This window comes from Barbus barbus (assembly GCF_936440315.1).
Source record: "Barbus barbus genome assembly, chromosome: 44".
NCBI lineage: Eukaryota > Metazoa > Chordata > Actinopteri > Cypriniformes > Cyprinidae > Barbus > Barbus barbus.
The window spans coordinates 23614436-23627134 of record NC_136722.1 but is presented as its reverse complement, the minus strand read 5'-3'; the positions used below and the strand labels follow the sequence as shown (position 1 = coordinate 23627134).

Below are 12699 nucleotides of genomic sequence, written 5' to 3'. Positions count from 1 at the left end.
CTTAATCTTAATCTGTTATTGCCATTCTGATAATTGCCAAACATCTAATTTATTACAATAAGAGTGTGTACAAAAATGAAATATTTTATTTTCTTTATTTGTGTTCATTGCAGACATTATGAAGTCAAAGAGTAACCCAGATTTTCTGAAGAAAGAAAAATCCAAACAGATACGTGGGGTCAGGTCAAAGGTGAGAGGTCAAAGTGTGTCCGTCTGTTTGTCTCATAAATATACACTTATATCATCCATTGATTGTAGTGATATTCATGTAGAAAATGATGTTGGTTGTTTGATTGTTTAATGTTATGCTGTTTATATGAGTGTTTGTGATATACTTGTTTATTAGGGCTGTCAGTCTATTAAAATAAATCATATTTGAATAAACCATGGACCAAAAAGTCAATATATATTTTTTTCATGCGTTTTATTTATTCTTTTATTTTTATACACATTTTTTAAATGTTAGAAAAGGTAAATGTTAGAGAATTTATAATTAATGTAAATCATTTTATTTATTCTTTAAGTGACAGCCCTAGTATTTTTGTGTGTGTGAATTAAGGAACACTGTACACATTGTGTGTGTGTGTGTGTGTGTGTGTGTGTGTGTGTGTGTGTGTGTGTGTGTCCTCACATGTGTGCGCTGTCCTGTCAGGCAGAGAGTGAGGGGTTGGTCGGGGATAGCTGACCGCTGTGACCCCATCAGGTCCTACAGGTGAAGCAGGTATCGCTCTTGTGAGAGTACGGCTGTGTTTGCATGGAATATGGAGCGTATTGCACAGCATATACTGTACTTGACCTTTCATTTCCAGTTTTGTGAATAAACCAGAAGCAATTCCTGCATTTTAACTGGATGCCACTCGCATGCACTGAGGTCAACAATATAGTTTGAAAGGTTTAGCATAAAAACAATGTGTACTGTTTCAAATACAGTATTATTTTTAAAATGCTAAGCGGTATGTATTATATACTGTGCAGTATTTATTAAGCTAGTATTCCATTGTGAACACAGCCTTTGAATCCTGCATGAGCCCTACACCTCCTGACAGTTTAAAAAATCACCTGCAACTTAACCCGGCCTGGCAGGTCGACACATAACCTGCACAGATCACATTTATCTGAGTGTTATGTGTTTGGACTGTTTATATGTTGGGGTTTCTTGCTTTGCGCGTGTGTGTGTTTTTGTGTATTTAGCCCTATTTAGACGGTAATTGCTTGTAAATGAACATTTGCATTTACCCTGCACTTGTTGAAGTTGATCATGTGTGATCTCCTGTAAAAAGTAACTTGTGTGTAAAACACTTACCGTCTGAATAGACTTTGTGTGTCATTGTCGTTTTCTTTGTGAGTTCCCTTGTGATAAACCCTGAATATATTATACAGCTTAAAGGGATATTTAATACTTTCAAACTGTACTTGGGACACTAATTTGTTTTAAATACATTTGGGTGTAGTTTTGGGGTAAATTGTCTCTAAATAACATCTTTGTGCATCTCAGAATCCTGCTGAAAATTATTTAAAGGCACGAGGAAATGAAGTGTCTTGTGTCCTGTTTAGATCTCGAAGGCAATGAGACAGATCTAATAGTGTAATAATACAGAAACCGTTGTACATACACCGGTGTGTGTGTACAACGTGTTCATGTGAACGTGCTTTGCTGGTGTCTTGTTGCACAATGAAGGAACCACAGCCAGTGAATTACAGACATAACAATGGATCTAAAACTGTTTAGAGAAAACCAAGTGAATCTAGAAACAGGCTTTGGTTTAAAACTCCCTGAATGTCCCTTTAAGAAATGTTCATGTCCCGTAGTGGAATGTTGTGAACCACACAGAAGGGAAGTTTAAAGGGGTCATTTGATGCGATTTTCTTGTTTTCCTTTTCTTTAGTGTTATGTAGCTGTTTGTGCATGTATACAATCTGTAGAGTTACAAAGCTCAAAGTCTCCCACAAAAGGATTTATTCTATCTAAAAGAGAAGGCTGAACCAGACCGGACTAAAACACGCCCCCACATGTCTGCGTCACGATGTGGAAATATTTGCATAATGCCACCCAAATGTTCACGCAAAGAAAGAAGGCATGGTTTCAGTAACCGCAGTAGTGTTGATGAAGCATGTCAGGGAGCCACTGTGTGTTTCTATGCGAGAGCAAAAGCACTTTATTTGACCTTCAGAATGTAGATGCAATTAGGAATCATAGGTTAAGATTATATACAACAGAACAGCACAACCCAAATGCTCGAATTTGTGCAATGCATTTTATGGACAACCGTTTTGTGAACCTAGTAGAGTACAAGGCTAGCTTGCACGAAGGCTATTTCTAAAACAAAAGGGTCAATTCCGACTTTATGACAATCTGGCCCTTCTGAATCAGCAACTGTAAGTATGTTTTGTTATTAGTTTAAGTATTTGCTATTGACTGTTCAAATGCGGAGTTATGCGCAGTATAGAGTAACGCGTCGTGTGTGTGTGTGTGTGAGAGAGAGACAGGGTCACATCACAGTGGAGTCAACTGTCTTGAACTGATGATAAAACTAACAACATTATTAACTGTCTTTATATTTACTTTGAAAGCTTAAGCTCGTGATTATGGTAAGCTGCGTTACATTTCTGACGCGTACTTGTGGTGTTCGGCCAATCACAATGCACTGGCTCAGTTGGCCAATCAGTGCAGACTGCGCTTGTCGGAAGGAGGGGCTTTGTAGAAAACGACGCGTTTGAGAGAGGCGGGACATAAGGACCTACAATAATGTACAGTATTTGAAAAATAATGTGTTTTTTGAACATTAAAGCGTGTCAACATATTCCGTTACATCAAATACACAAAATAACGATCTTTAAAAAAAGCATCATATGACCCCTTTAATTAAAGCAGAATGAATCGAAGTTCGGTCTGAACTATTTTTATAAACGGTCACGTGTGAAGTAGATGATCATGGGAAATCATAAAAGTTGATTGCAATGCAGGTCTTTTTTTTAGTGGTTTAGACAGACAAAGTTTTTATGACACAACACAGCTGGAGTAAATAACTTTTTGGTACTATAGTTCTGCAATGTAATCTAGTCTATTTTATTAAAATTAATTTATTTGATCTTATTTTGGTTTCCATTTTCCATTTTTATTTATTACTGTTATATACAACAGAACATATATTTGTCTGTTTGTTAGCATTGTTTTTGTGACAGGCTTTTATTAACAGCAGAGAATATCATTTAAATGGAAATTATGTTGGCCATTGAATTTGAAAACTATTTTTTTGCATTGTGTAGTTCTATAACAATACATACAGTCTATTATTAATTAATTTATTTGTTTATATTTAGCATTTTTAGATTAAATTATTGGATTTTATTTTGTTATTTATTAATTACAATGTAATTTAGGCTATTATAAATAGCAAGGAATATGTATGTATGTTTTTGTTTAATAGAGCAGCAAATATAATTTAATTCAATTTTATTGGTATCAGATTTGGACATTTTTCGTACATATGGCTAATTTCACCTATTCTGATTTAAAATAATTTTTCGATATCTACCATAACTACTATAACCTCAGCTAGCAATGATATCGAAGTTGAATTTTGCTAATGAAAGTGCAATTTTGTGTACAGTTAAAGAATGAAATTGAAGAGTATTGTGTGCAAACTGAAGACTTCTAGAGGATTGTTTTTATATTTAAGTGTGGACAAAATCACACAATTCTTTCATCTCAGCATTCTCTCTTTCTTTTTCAGAGTTTGAAGGAGGGATTGACAGTACAGGAGAGGATGAAGCTATTCGAAACTAAAGACTCCAGAAAGATATAACACACCTCACACACTTTCTTTCTTCCTTTTTCTGTATTCTTGCTCTTTAATTGTCTTAATTTAGAGCTTCTTGGTTGGTAGATGAAGCAGAACTTCAGCTTTCTGATTGTGTTTTAATATTGTTTGTGTGAATTAAGGGAATGACATGTTTCAATATTGACATTTTTGCCAAGCTTCAGCTCTGATGAACCTCATATTTTTGGTGTTTTTTGGTCCCTAGAAGTCCTGAAGCTGTTCCTCATCATCACAGTATATATGAACACACTCAGTATTGAACTAGAACACTAGACGTGTGTGTTTCTCATTTGAGTATCTTCTGAATGGCTGCTGTTGTGTCTTTATAGGAGTGCTGGTGACATTTTTATGATTATTCTGAGAGAAGAATAATTACTTAATTATTGACAGAGAGAGATATTATTTTGCCAATGATATTGTAAATATGAGTAAAGTCGTGTACGTGATAACATTTTTTTCAGACTTTTTAGTACTGTAACCTTGAGATGAAATGACGTGGTTTCTATAAGCTGGGTAACGTGAGTGCGAGTGTGTTTTTGATCGTCAGAGAGTTTCGGGTGATTATGTGCTTCAGTCATTTACTTGAGGAGAATCTAATTGCTGTTTTAATTGCTTTTGTGTTGCTTCTGGTTTATTCGGATGTGCAAACTTTAGAGCAACCAAACGTGATCTCTGCTGTGGGTTGTTTTGGCATAAAGCGTTCGTTCAGCTACTGATAGTGAGCTTATATCGTCCTGTAATTCGATCTGAACGTGGGACATTTTAATGATTTCGTTATTTTAGCATTCGTGCTGTTTAATACTGGCCTTTGCATGAATATGAAGCACTTTGAGTCGTTAATTTCTGTTCTGGTTTTGAAACATGTGATTCCATATTCCTTCTGCTCCAGAATTCAGAAAGTATTGAACAAACAACAAAGAAAACTCGCTGTATAATAATATTCGATATTTGCTTTGTAAATAATTGGTTTTAGAGAGGATTCCTTTATCTTGTTCTCTCGGTCTGCATAGAGGAAAAAAATATCTTTATATCTATCTATAAGCGGTATGTCTACACCTAATTGCCTATCTGTATGAATATTTTTATTTTGGTGTGCGTGAATGTGATACTTCTGTAATAATAAAAATGTTTTTGAATCAAAAATACAGTGATATATTGTCTTTTTAAAAAGAAAAGTGAATATTCTTCACAAAAAAAGATAAGTTGTGAACAAAATGTATACTAGTGTCCGAAGTCAAATTCTTCCCTAGTATATATTGTGTGAGAAAAGTACACCAAAAAAAGTAGTATATCTGAATTGATAGTGTTCGGGGGAAATAAATGTGAAAAGTACCCGGATGACTTGTTACTTCCACCAAGGCTACCTATTACTTAAAGTATGCATTCAATGGACACTTAACTATCCCATGAGGCCACAGGACGTATAAATGGCAGTGAAAGCTACAGACGCTGGTAGGTCACGTGACCGGAACAACGTGGCTAATGTAGCACATCCGAATTAAAGGGATAGTTCACCCAAAAAGGAAAATTCTGTCATCAATTACTCACCTTAATGTCATTCCAAACCCTCAGACCTTCGTTCATCTTCAGAACACAAATTAAGATATTTCTGATGAAATCTGAGGGCTTTCTGACCCTCAGCAATGGTACTACCACGGTCAAGGCAGTAAGGACATGGTTAAATGGTTAAACCATAATTTTACGAAGCTACGAGAATACTTTTTGTGCACAAAGAAAAAAAACGAATGATTTAACAATTATTCTCATCACCCTAGTGCCATTTTGGAGAGTATAACGATGCATGTGCGTGCTGCTGACGTAAAACATGTGCGCTGCGCCTTGTTTACGTGCAGAGGAAAGCATGTATGTGTGTACATATGTATACAGAATGCTGCATCAAACTAATTTGTTAGGGAAAAGATGTAAATAATAAACCAATTCCACAGCGGATTCTAAAGTGATCAAGGGCTTAGGACAGTGCTTCTCAAAGTCCGGACTCAAATCCAAAGTCCAATTCAATCCGGACCCGCTTCTATTTCATATTTCAAGAACACTAATTATATTTCCTACTTTGATAAACGCACGTTAAACTTGAAAATCATTTGCTTATTTATTCTTATTTTTTTATGTCTTTTGGAGAAGGTCCGAAATTGCAGGCGAGATATTGAAACTTTTCCTTCATGACGTTGTCATCATGACATCCAGTGAGCGTATGACGTTTGACGTAATCGGGCGACATTTCACGCTAATATTTTTATTTTTTTGTTTTGTTTTGCTATCACTTATATTATGGCAATTTGTCTTATAGCAGTGCCCAGTGTATACATTTATTTGTGGCGGCTTGTCACAATATCAAAACTGACCGCTACAAATAGATTTTCCAAAAGGCTTATACTTCGTTGAATAAACTGAGCACTGCGCGTTTCAAAAATAAAATGCTGCGCGGGTGTTTTTATATGAATGTATCTTTTAAAAGAACCGTCCGTTTTCTTCAGAAAAGCTTTGATGTCAATTTTCATTTGGTCTTTCCTGTAATGGCTGATAAAGTAGCGCTTATTTGATTACAGTCGTTACCGGGGAAACAGCTATATATCACGCTCCAACAGCGCCTCCTGCTGGCAGAGAATCAACTTGCATTTTGCTAGTCTGCGGGAAACACTGGTGTCTGTCAGCAAACATAAACAAGCATGCTTCAGAACTGTTTTGAGAAGGTGCTTAAGTTTTGAGCCATGTATTATTACTATGAATTAGGCTACTACTACTACTACTACTATCTTGTGCCCTGCAATAACCATTTACGCAAACTCTCTTTTGATATAAAAGGAAAAAAAGAGAAAATCGGCCCAAAAAATCAGCATCATGTAATCATAGGCTGCCCTGATTTCTAAATATCGGCATTGGCCAGAGCAAAAAATATTATAGGTCGACTTCTACTGCTGACACTTAAATTAATTGTTTTGCCACTTTTGCACTTGTTATTAAAGTATTTTGAATGCAAAGGGAACCTTTTTTTTTTAAATGAGTGTTTATTTGTTATATGTTATGTATGTTTATTAAAAACACGTTTTGTAATAACCAATTGTTCCGGACCTTTGACACTGATGAAAATTCAGATTTGGACCTTTAAATGTAGACTTTGAGAACCCCTGGCTTAGGACATTCCAATTCAGCCCATTGCAAGGGTTCAACCAGTAGTGGGCACTCATGCAACGCAATCAATAACATATATCCGAGTAAACGAGACGTAGGGAAGTTAGCGAGTGAAGGGCATAAAAAAATTGACTGCTTATTGATAGGTAAAACGGAGCTTTTCGAAACTCCGAATCAGTTAAACTATTGCATTTCAAAATTATTAGCTGTTTCAAAGCGCTCTAATTAGGTCACATATCACAAATCATTTGATTCACATCGGGACTTCAAATCATGTAACGCGAATCATTTAGATCAGGACTTTGGAGCCCGTTCGCAAATCATTTGGTTTAGATCGGAGCTTCAGTCAAGTATCGCGAATTTGATGTAGATTGGAACTTCTGAGCGAGTTTGTGAATCTTTTGATTCAGATCGGAACCTCGGAGCGGGTTAGCGAATCATGATTCGTGATCCGCACTGAGCGAGTTTGTGAATCTTTTGATTCAGATCGGAACCTAGGAGCGGGTTAATGAATCATGATTCGTGATCCGCACTTCAAAGTTCCAACTTGAAATGATGGTTCGATAATCATTATTAAGATCGGGACGTTGGACCGTGGATCACGAATCATTTGATTTAGATCAGGAATTTCGGTGCAGGTTCGCAAATTATATGATTCAGATCCAGACTTCAGAGTGGGTTTGCAAATCATTTGATTTCATGTATATCAGAACTTCGGAGCGGGTTAGTAGTTTTTTTTTCGATTCAGATCGGGACTTCGAAGAGGGTTTGTGAATCTTTTTTTCTGATTCCTTTTTTTATTAAACGGTACAAAACATCAAACCACTAAGGCAGAACAGTTAAAAACAGACAAAAGAAAGTAAGTATACACAAATACAAATCCCTGAAGAAAATTATCCATGGTTTTATCATGGTAAAAGTGTAGTATGTTTTTTTTTTTTTTTTTCTTCATGGTTAATTTTCAGAAGGGGTGTGTTGCCAGGTTAAAAAACAAACAAATAAATAAATGCATATATAAATGTACACTTTACGAGGACACCGAGGATAGAGGTTCAGTTTTCACTGCTTTAGTATTAACAGAGCTTTTCCATATACTTGTCTAGATCAACTTTGAGTAAAGAAAAGATATTTAGAGACAGATTTTCACTTAAGTATAAAATGAAATTGAAATTTAGCTGGCAAAAATACAAGTTAACATTTACATTTTAGTCATTTGGCAGACGCTTTTATCCAAAGCGACTTACAATTGGGGAATACAAAAAGCGATTCATCTTGAAGAGGCAATCAGACAGAGGAAGTGCTCATAACACCAAGTCTCAGTCATTGTTCAAATAAGTACAAGCTAGTAAGGGAGGGAGAGAAAGATAGAGGGAAAGAGTACGTTTTTTTTTGCCGAAAGAGATGAGTTTTCAGTTGTTGCTTGAAGATTGACAGGGATCCAGCATTATGGATAGGGGTGGGAAGATTAGTGAGTGGAAGTAGGAGGTGAGAGGAAGTGCTGAGCCTGTGGTCGTTCTGTATGCAAGCATCAGTGTCTTGAACTTGATGCGAGCTGCCACTGGTAGCCAATGCAAGGAGAAGAAGAGAGGTGTAACATGCGCTCTTTTGGGCTTGTTGAAGAGATCAGTCGTACCGCTGCATTCTGAATCATTTGTAGAGGTTTGATTGTGTTTGATGGCAGACCAGCCAGAAGAGCATTGCAGTAGTCCAGTCTAGAAACGACAAGGGCCTGGACAAGAAGTTGTGCAGCATGTTTTGTCAGAAAGGGCCTGATCTTTCTGATGTTGTGTAGTGCAAACCTGCAGGATCGAGCAGTCTTTGCAATGTGCTCTTTGAAGGTCAGCTGGTCATTAAAGATTACACTAAGATTTCTGACCAAAGTTGATGGGGTAATCATTGATGAGCCTAACTGAATCGTGAAGTCATGCTGTAGAGTCGGAATGGCAGGGAAGACAAGAAGCTCCGTCTTTGCCAGGTTGAGCTGTAGGTGATGTTCTTTCATCCATGCCGAGATGTCCGCCAGGCAGCCTGAGATCCGTGCAGCTACCGTTGGGTCATCTGGTTGAAAAGAGAGATAGAGCTGTGTGTCATCGGCGTAGCAGTGATAGGAGAAGCCATGTGCATGTATGATGGGACCCAGCGATGTAGTGTATGTGGAGAAGAGGAGGGGTCCAAGAACCGATCCCTGAGGAACTCCAGTGACCAGTTGATGTGGTTTGGATACTTCCCCTCCCCAGGCCACCCTGAAAGATCTACCGGTGAGATAGGATTCAAACCAGCGAAGTGGAATTCCAGTGATGCCCAGTGATGAGAGGGTAGACAAGAGAATCTGATGATTGACAGTGTCAAAAGCAGCAGAAAGATCCAACAGAATGAGGACTGATGATTTGGAAATTCGCAGGGCTTCAGTGACTGAGAGTAGCGCAGTCTCTGTTGAATGGCCACTCCTGAAACCTGACTGTTTAGCATCCAGTTTGTTGTACTGTGAAAGAAACCGCGAGAGCTGGTTGAAGACAACTCGTTCGAGTGTTTTCCCTATGAATGGAAGGAGAGAGACAGGTCTGTAGTTATCTAAAAGAGAAGTGTTTAATGTAGGTTTTTTGATCAGTGGGGTTACCTGTGCATGCTTGAATGCTGTGGGGAAGATGCCTGTGAGGAGAGATGTGTTGATAATGTGTGTGAGTGCCGGTAAGAGTGTGGGAGAGATTGTTTGGAGAAGGTGTGAGGGGATCGGGTCGAGAGGACATGTTGTAGGATGGCTGGAGAGGAGAAGTTTGGATACTTCTGCCTCGGTGAGGGGACAGAAGGAGAAGATGGGAGTTAGAGCAGTTGATGTGGTTGATTGGAGGTCCTGTGGAGTTGAGAACTGGTTACTGATTGTTCTAGTTTTGTCTGTGAAAAAAGAGGCAAAGTCGTCAGCGGTTATCGAACTGGTGGGAGGTGGAGGAGCGAGACAGAGGAGAGAATTAAATGTTCTGAAGAGATTACGCATGTCTGGAGCGCTGATATGTTGGAGTTAAAAAAGTAATGTTTGTCCTGGCCAGCAGAGGACAGTCACGGTTCAGATTTTTGTCTTCTATTTTGTCTCCGTCTTTAATTTACCTCAATAGACTTTGGTATTTTTGGTTGGGGGACTTGAGTTTAAATTCTCATCTTTCTTATACAATTTTTAATAAACAAAGCAAATTGCAGTTGACTTTGACAGCCGGTGGTAATTATGCAGCTTTGTTGTATGTCTTTGACATTTTGATAATGACATCTTTTGTGCAAATAAAAATCTTGATTTCTGCTGCAAAATGCCATAGCATTTTAGGCAAACACTTTTATAGCTACACTAATCATGCTTAATTATTAATGATAATATTTATGTTAATTGTTTGAAGTTGCATTAAATTCAGTTGACTCAATATGTGCTCCTTTAAACATGCATGATGCATTTGTCCTTTTTTAGAGTTTAAGACCCACTCATGACAATATGCATTCTGCTGCATAACTCAAGTGACAGTGAATAGAGGATTGCTATTTTTACTAGGCAAAATCTCAAATTTTTTTGTTGCTTGACTTAAGGTTAAAGATAATTTATTTCCCACTAGGAAACTTTATTTTTGTTATGCAATGATCTTTCACATCCCTGGTATCACCTGTTTCTGAAAAAAGATGGAGAGAGAAAATCTTTCAGAGCTGTGAATAATTCTTGAAATTGAATTCAATTTGATCTATTCAGTAGAGTCTGTGAATAGCTGTCGTGGTTAACTTTATTCACTGTACTGAAATGAACAAAGCATTAGTGCTGCTCAGCAGTGAATAATGTATCCAATATTCAGCTGAGGATTCAGAGCACAAATACAAACATGTTTCCTGCTATTAACGCTCGATGACCACAGTTATGTAAATGCATATGTGGGTTTAGTGTGTGAAGTTCCCATTATACGTGTCTGTCACTCATCTCAACACATGCTGTCATTCAAGTAAAATATATGTGGGTATGTAAGATATTCTTCAAGAACCTCCCGGAGCTGCACTCATGAAATGAATGCTTTTAATAGTTCAGTTTTATTCAATAATGCAGAAAGTTCTGCATGATTCATCAGCATTAAAGGCCCAGTGTGTGTGCGTGTGATCTGTCTGGACTCTTTTACAAGAGCCCACACTTTCAAGGAAAGAAGACTGCACGTTAAATGACAAACCTATGTATTTATAAAAAAAAGAATTTCTTCTCAAAATTATAAAAAAAAAAGTCAGAAATCTCTGCTTTTAAAGTCACAGTTTTATTTCTATTTTTTTATATATGAAGATTTAATTTGCAAAAACAGATAACGTTTTTAACAATTGAAAAAAATATTTTTTTTTCATTGTGCATTCCAATTAATCTCAAACTGCAGTTGTTGTTTTTTTGACTAGGTTAAAAAAATAACTATTAAAAAACAGCTAACTAACACAATAAAACACAATAAAAACATGACGACATAATAAAAAACATGATTTTTGAAAATTTAAAAAAACGGAGTTATCTGTTTTTGCAAATAAACTCTTCATATATAGATTTTAACTACATTCTGAAAGAAAGGGTTTGTTCTTAAACATTTGTTCAAATGTTTAACTGTTAAATATATAAATACAAACTGATACTCATTTGCAGGGCAATTTAAAAATGAAAAATTGTGAAATGTTTTTTTTTAAATTATGTTTCCCGTGTAAGACGATGCAGGACACCTGGAACCACGTTGTGAGGAGAATGTTCTGTTATCACGTTTCCATGGAAACAGAATCCACAGATGGAATTGAACTCCAGTGTCTTTAAGCCAGTGGTTCTCAATTCCAGTCCTGGAGGCCCCCTGCTCTGCACATTTTGCATGTCTCCCTTACTTAACACACCTGATTGAGATCATCAGCTCGTTAGTTCAGTTCATGGATCTCTCTCCTAACGAGCTGATGATGTTGATTAACGTCGGTTGACTTGAATTGAAAAAAGGTAATGAGCCCTTTCAGTGCTTGAAACGAGATACCTTCTGATGTTCATTCCTGTTTATTTTGTGCTATAACTAGCAAAGTGGAAGAGATAATCGGTTCACTTCCGCTTGAACTGAGACAGTGATCTGTCATAAGACATTAAAGAGCCACAAAATGGTATTTATTGTTTGAATTCCTTAAAAATGACTAGGGATGCACGATATTATCGGACTGATATCGGAATCGCCCGATTAATACCGATTATGAAAAATTATGCCGATATGTCTTGCCGATAAGAGGAATACATTAACTCACATGTGCTCAGGGTGTGCTTGTGATTAGATCAGTCAGCGGTGTGGCTCGTTCTTGAAGCAAAGTCTTGTCTGAATGATGATTACATTCTCTCTTTTGGATCGCTGCATTTAATCTGTGAAAGCATGTACAGAATGACACCTTCAGTGTATGACAGAGTAAACCGTAATAGCAGGTGCAGTGGCAGCCACCCCCGGGTCCTAACGCCCGCTTGGTAAGGAGTTTTAATCTGTAGGGGGCGCTGTTGGCCTACTTCTAATTAAATTAAAAGGAAAATAGCCTATACAAGTAACATTTAGACTGTGTTTCTGATTAAAGCAGTAATTGATGTCATAAAATAAGGAGTATGTTTTGATTTAATAGTCAGAAGCTATAGCTTACATTAAAAAAAATCACTAACATGACACTTATAAATTAAATATTTTTGTGTAATGTTTTATTTTTTTAAACAAATCATAAACTCTTA

The 12699-nt window shown here is 36.9% G+C and overlaps 1 protein-coding gene and 1 gene segment (V, D, J or C); one reads left to right on the top strand and one right to left on the bottom strand.

Moving 5' to 3' along the window:
* LOC306863385 (myosin phosphatase Rho-interacting protein-like) overlaps positions 1–4960 on the top strand; it is a 47788-nt gene extending 42828 nt beyond the window's left edge. For 6 of the 17 annotated variants that reach the window (XM_079406707.1, XM_079406705.1, XM_079406699.1 and 3 more), the window contains 3 exons: positions 114–190; positions 653–721; positions 3735–4959. In XM_079406707.1, coding sequence (XP_079262833.1) covers positions 114–190; positions 653–685 — 110 coding nt within the window. In that variant the 3' untranslated portion in view covers positions 686–721; positions 3735–4959. Of the gene's footprint in view, positions 1–113; positions 191–652; positions 722–3734 lie in introns of all 17 variants that reach the window. The other 11 variants (XM_079406704.1, XM_079406698.1, XM_079406694.1 and 8 more) reach the window with 5 other exon arrangements.
* Positions 1–12699, bottom strand: part of LOC306863410 (Ig kappa chain V-III region MOPC 63-like) — a 773265-nt gene that overhangs the window by 640607 nt on the left and 119959 nt on the right.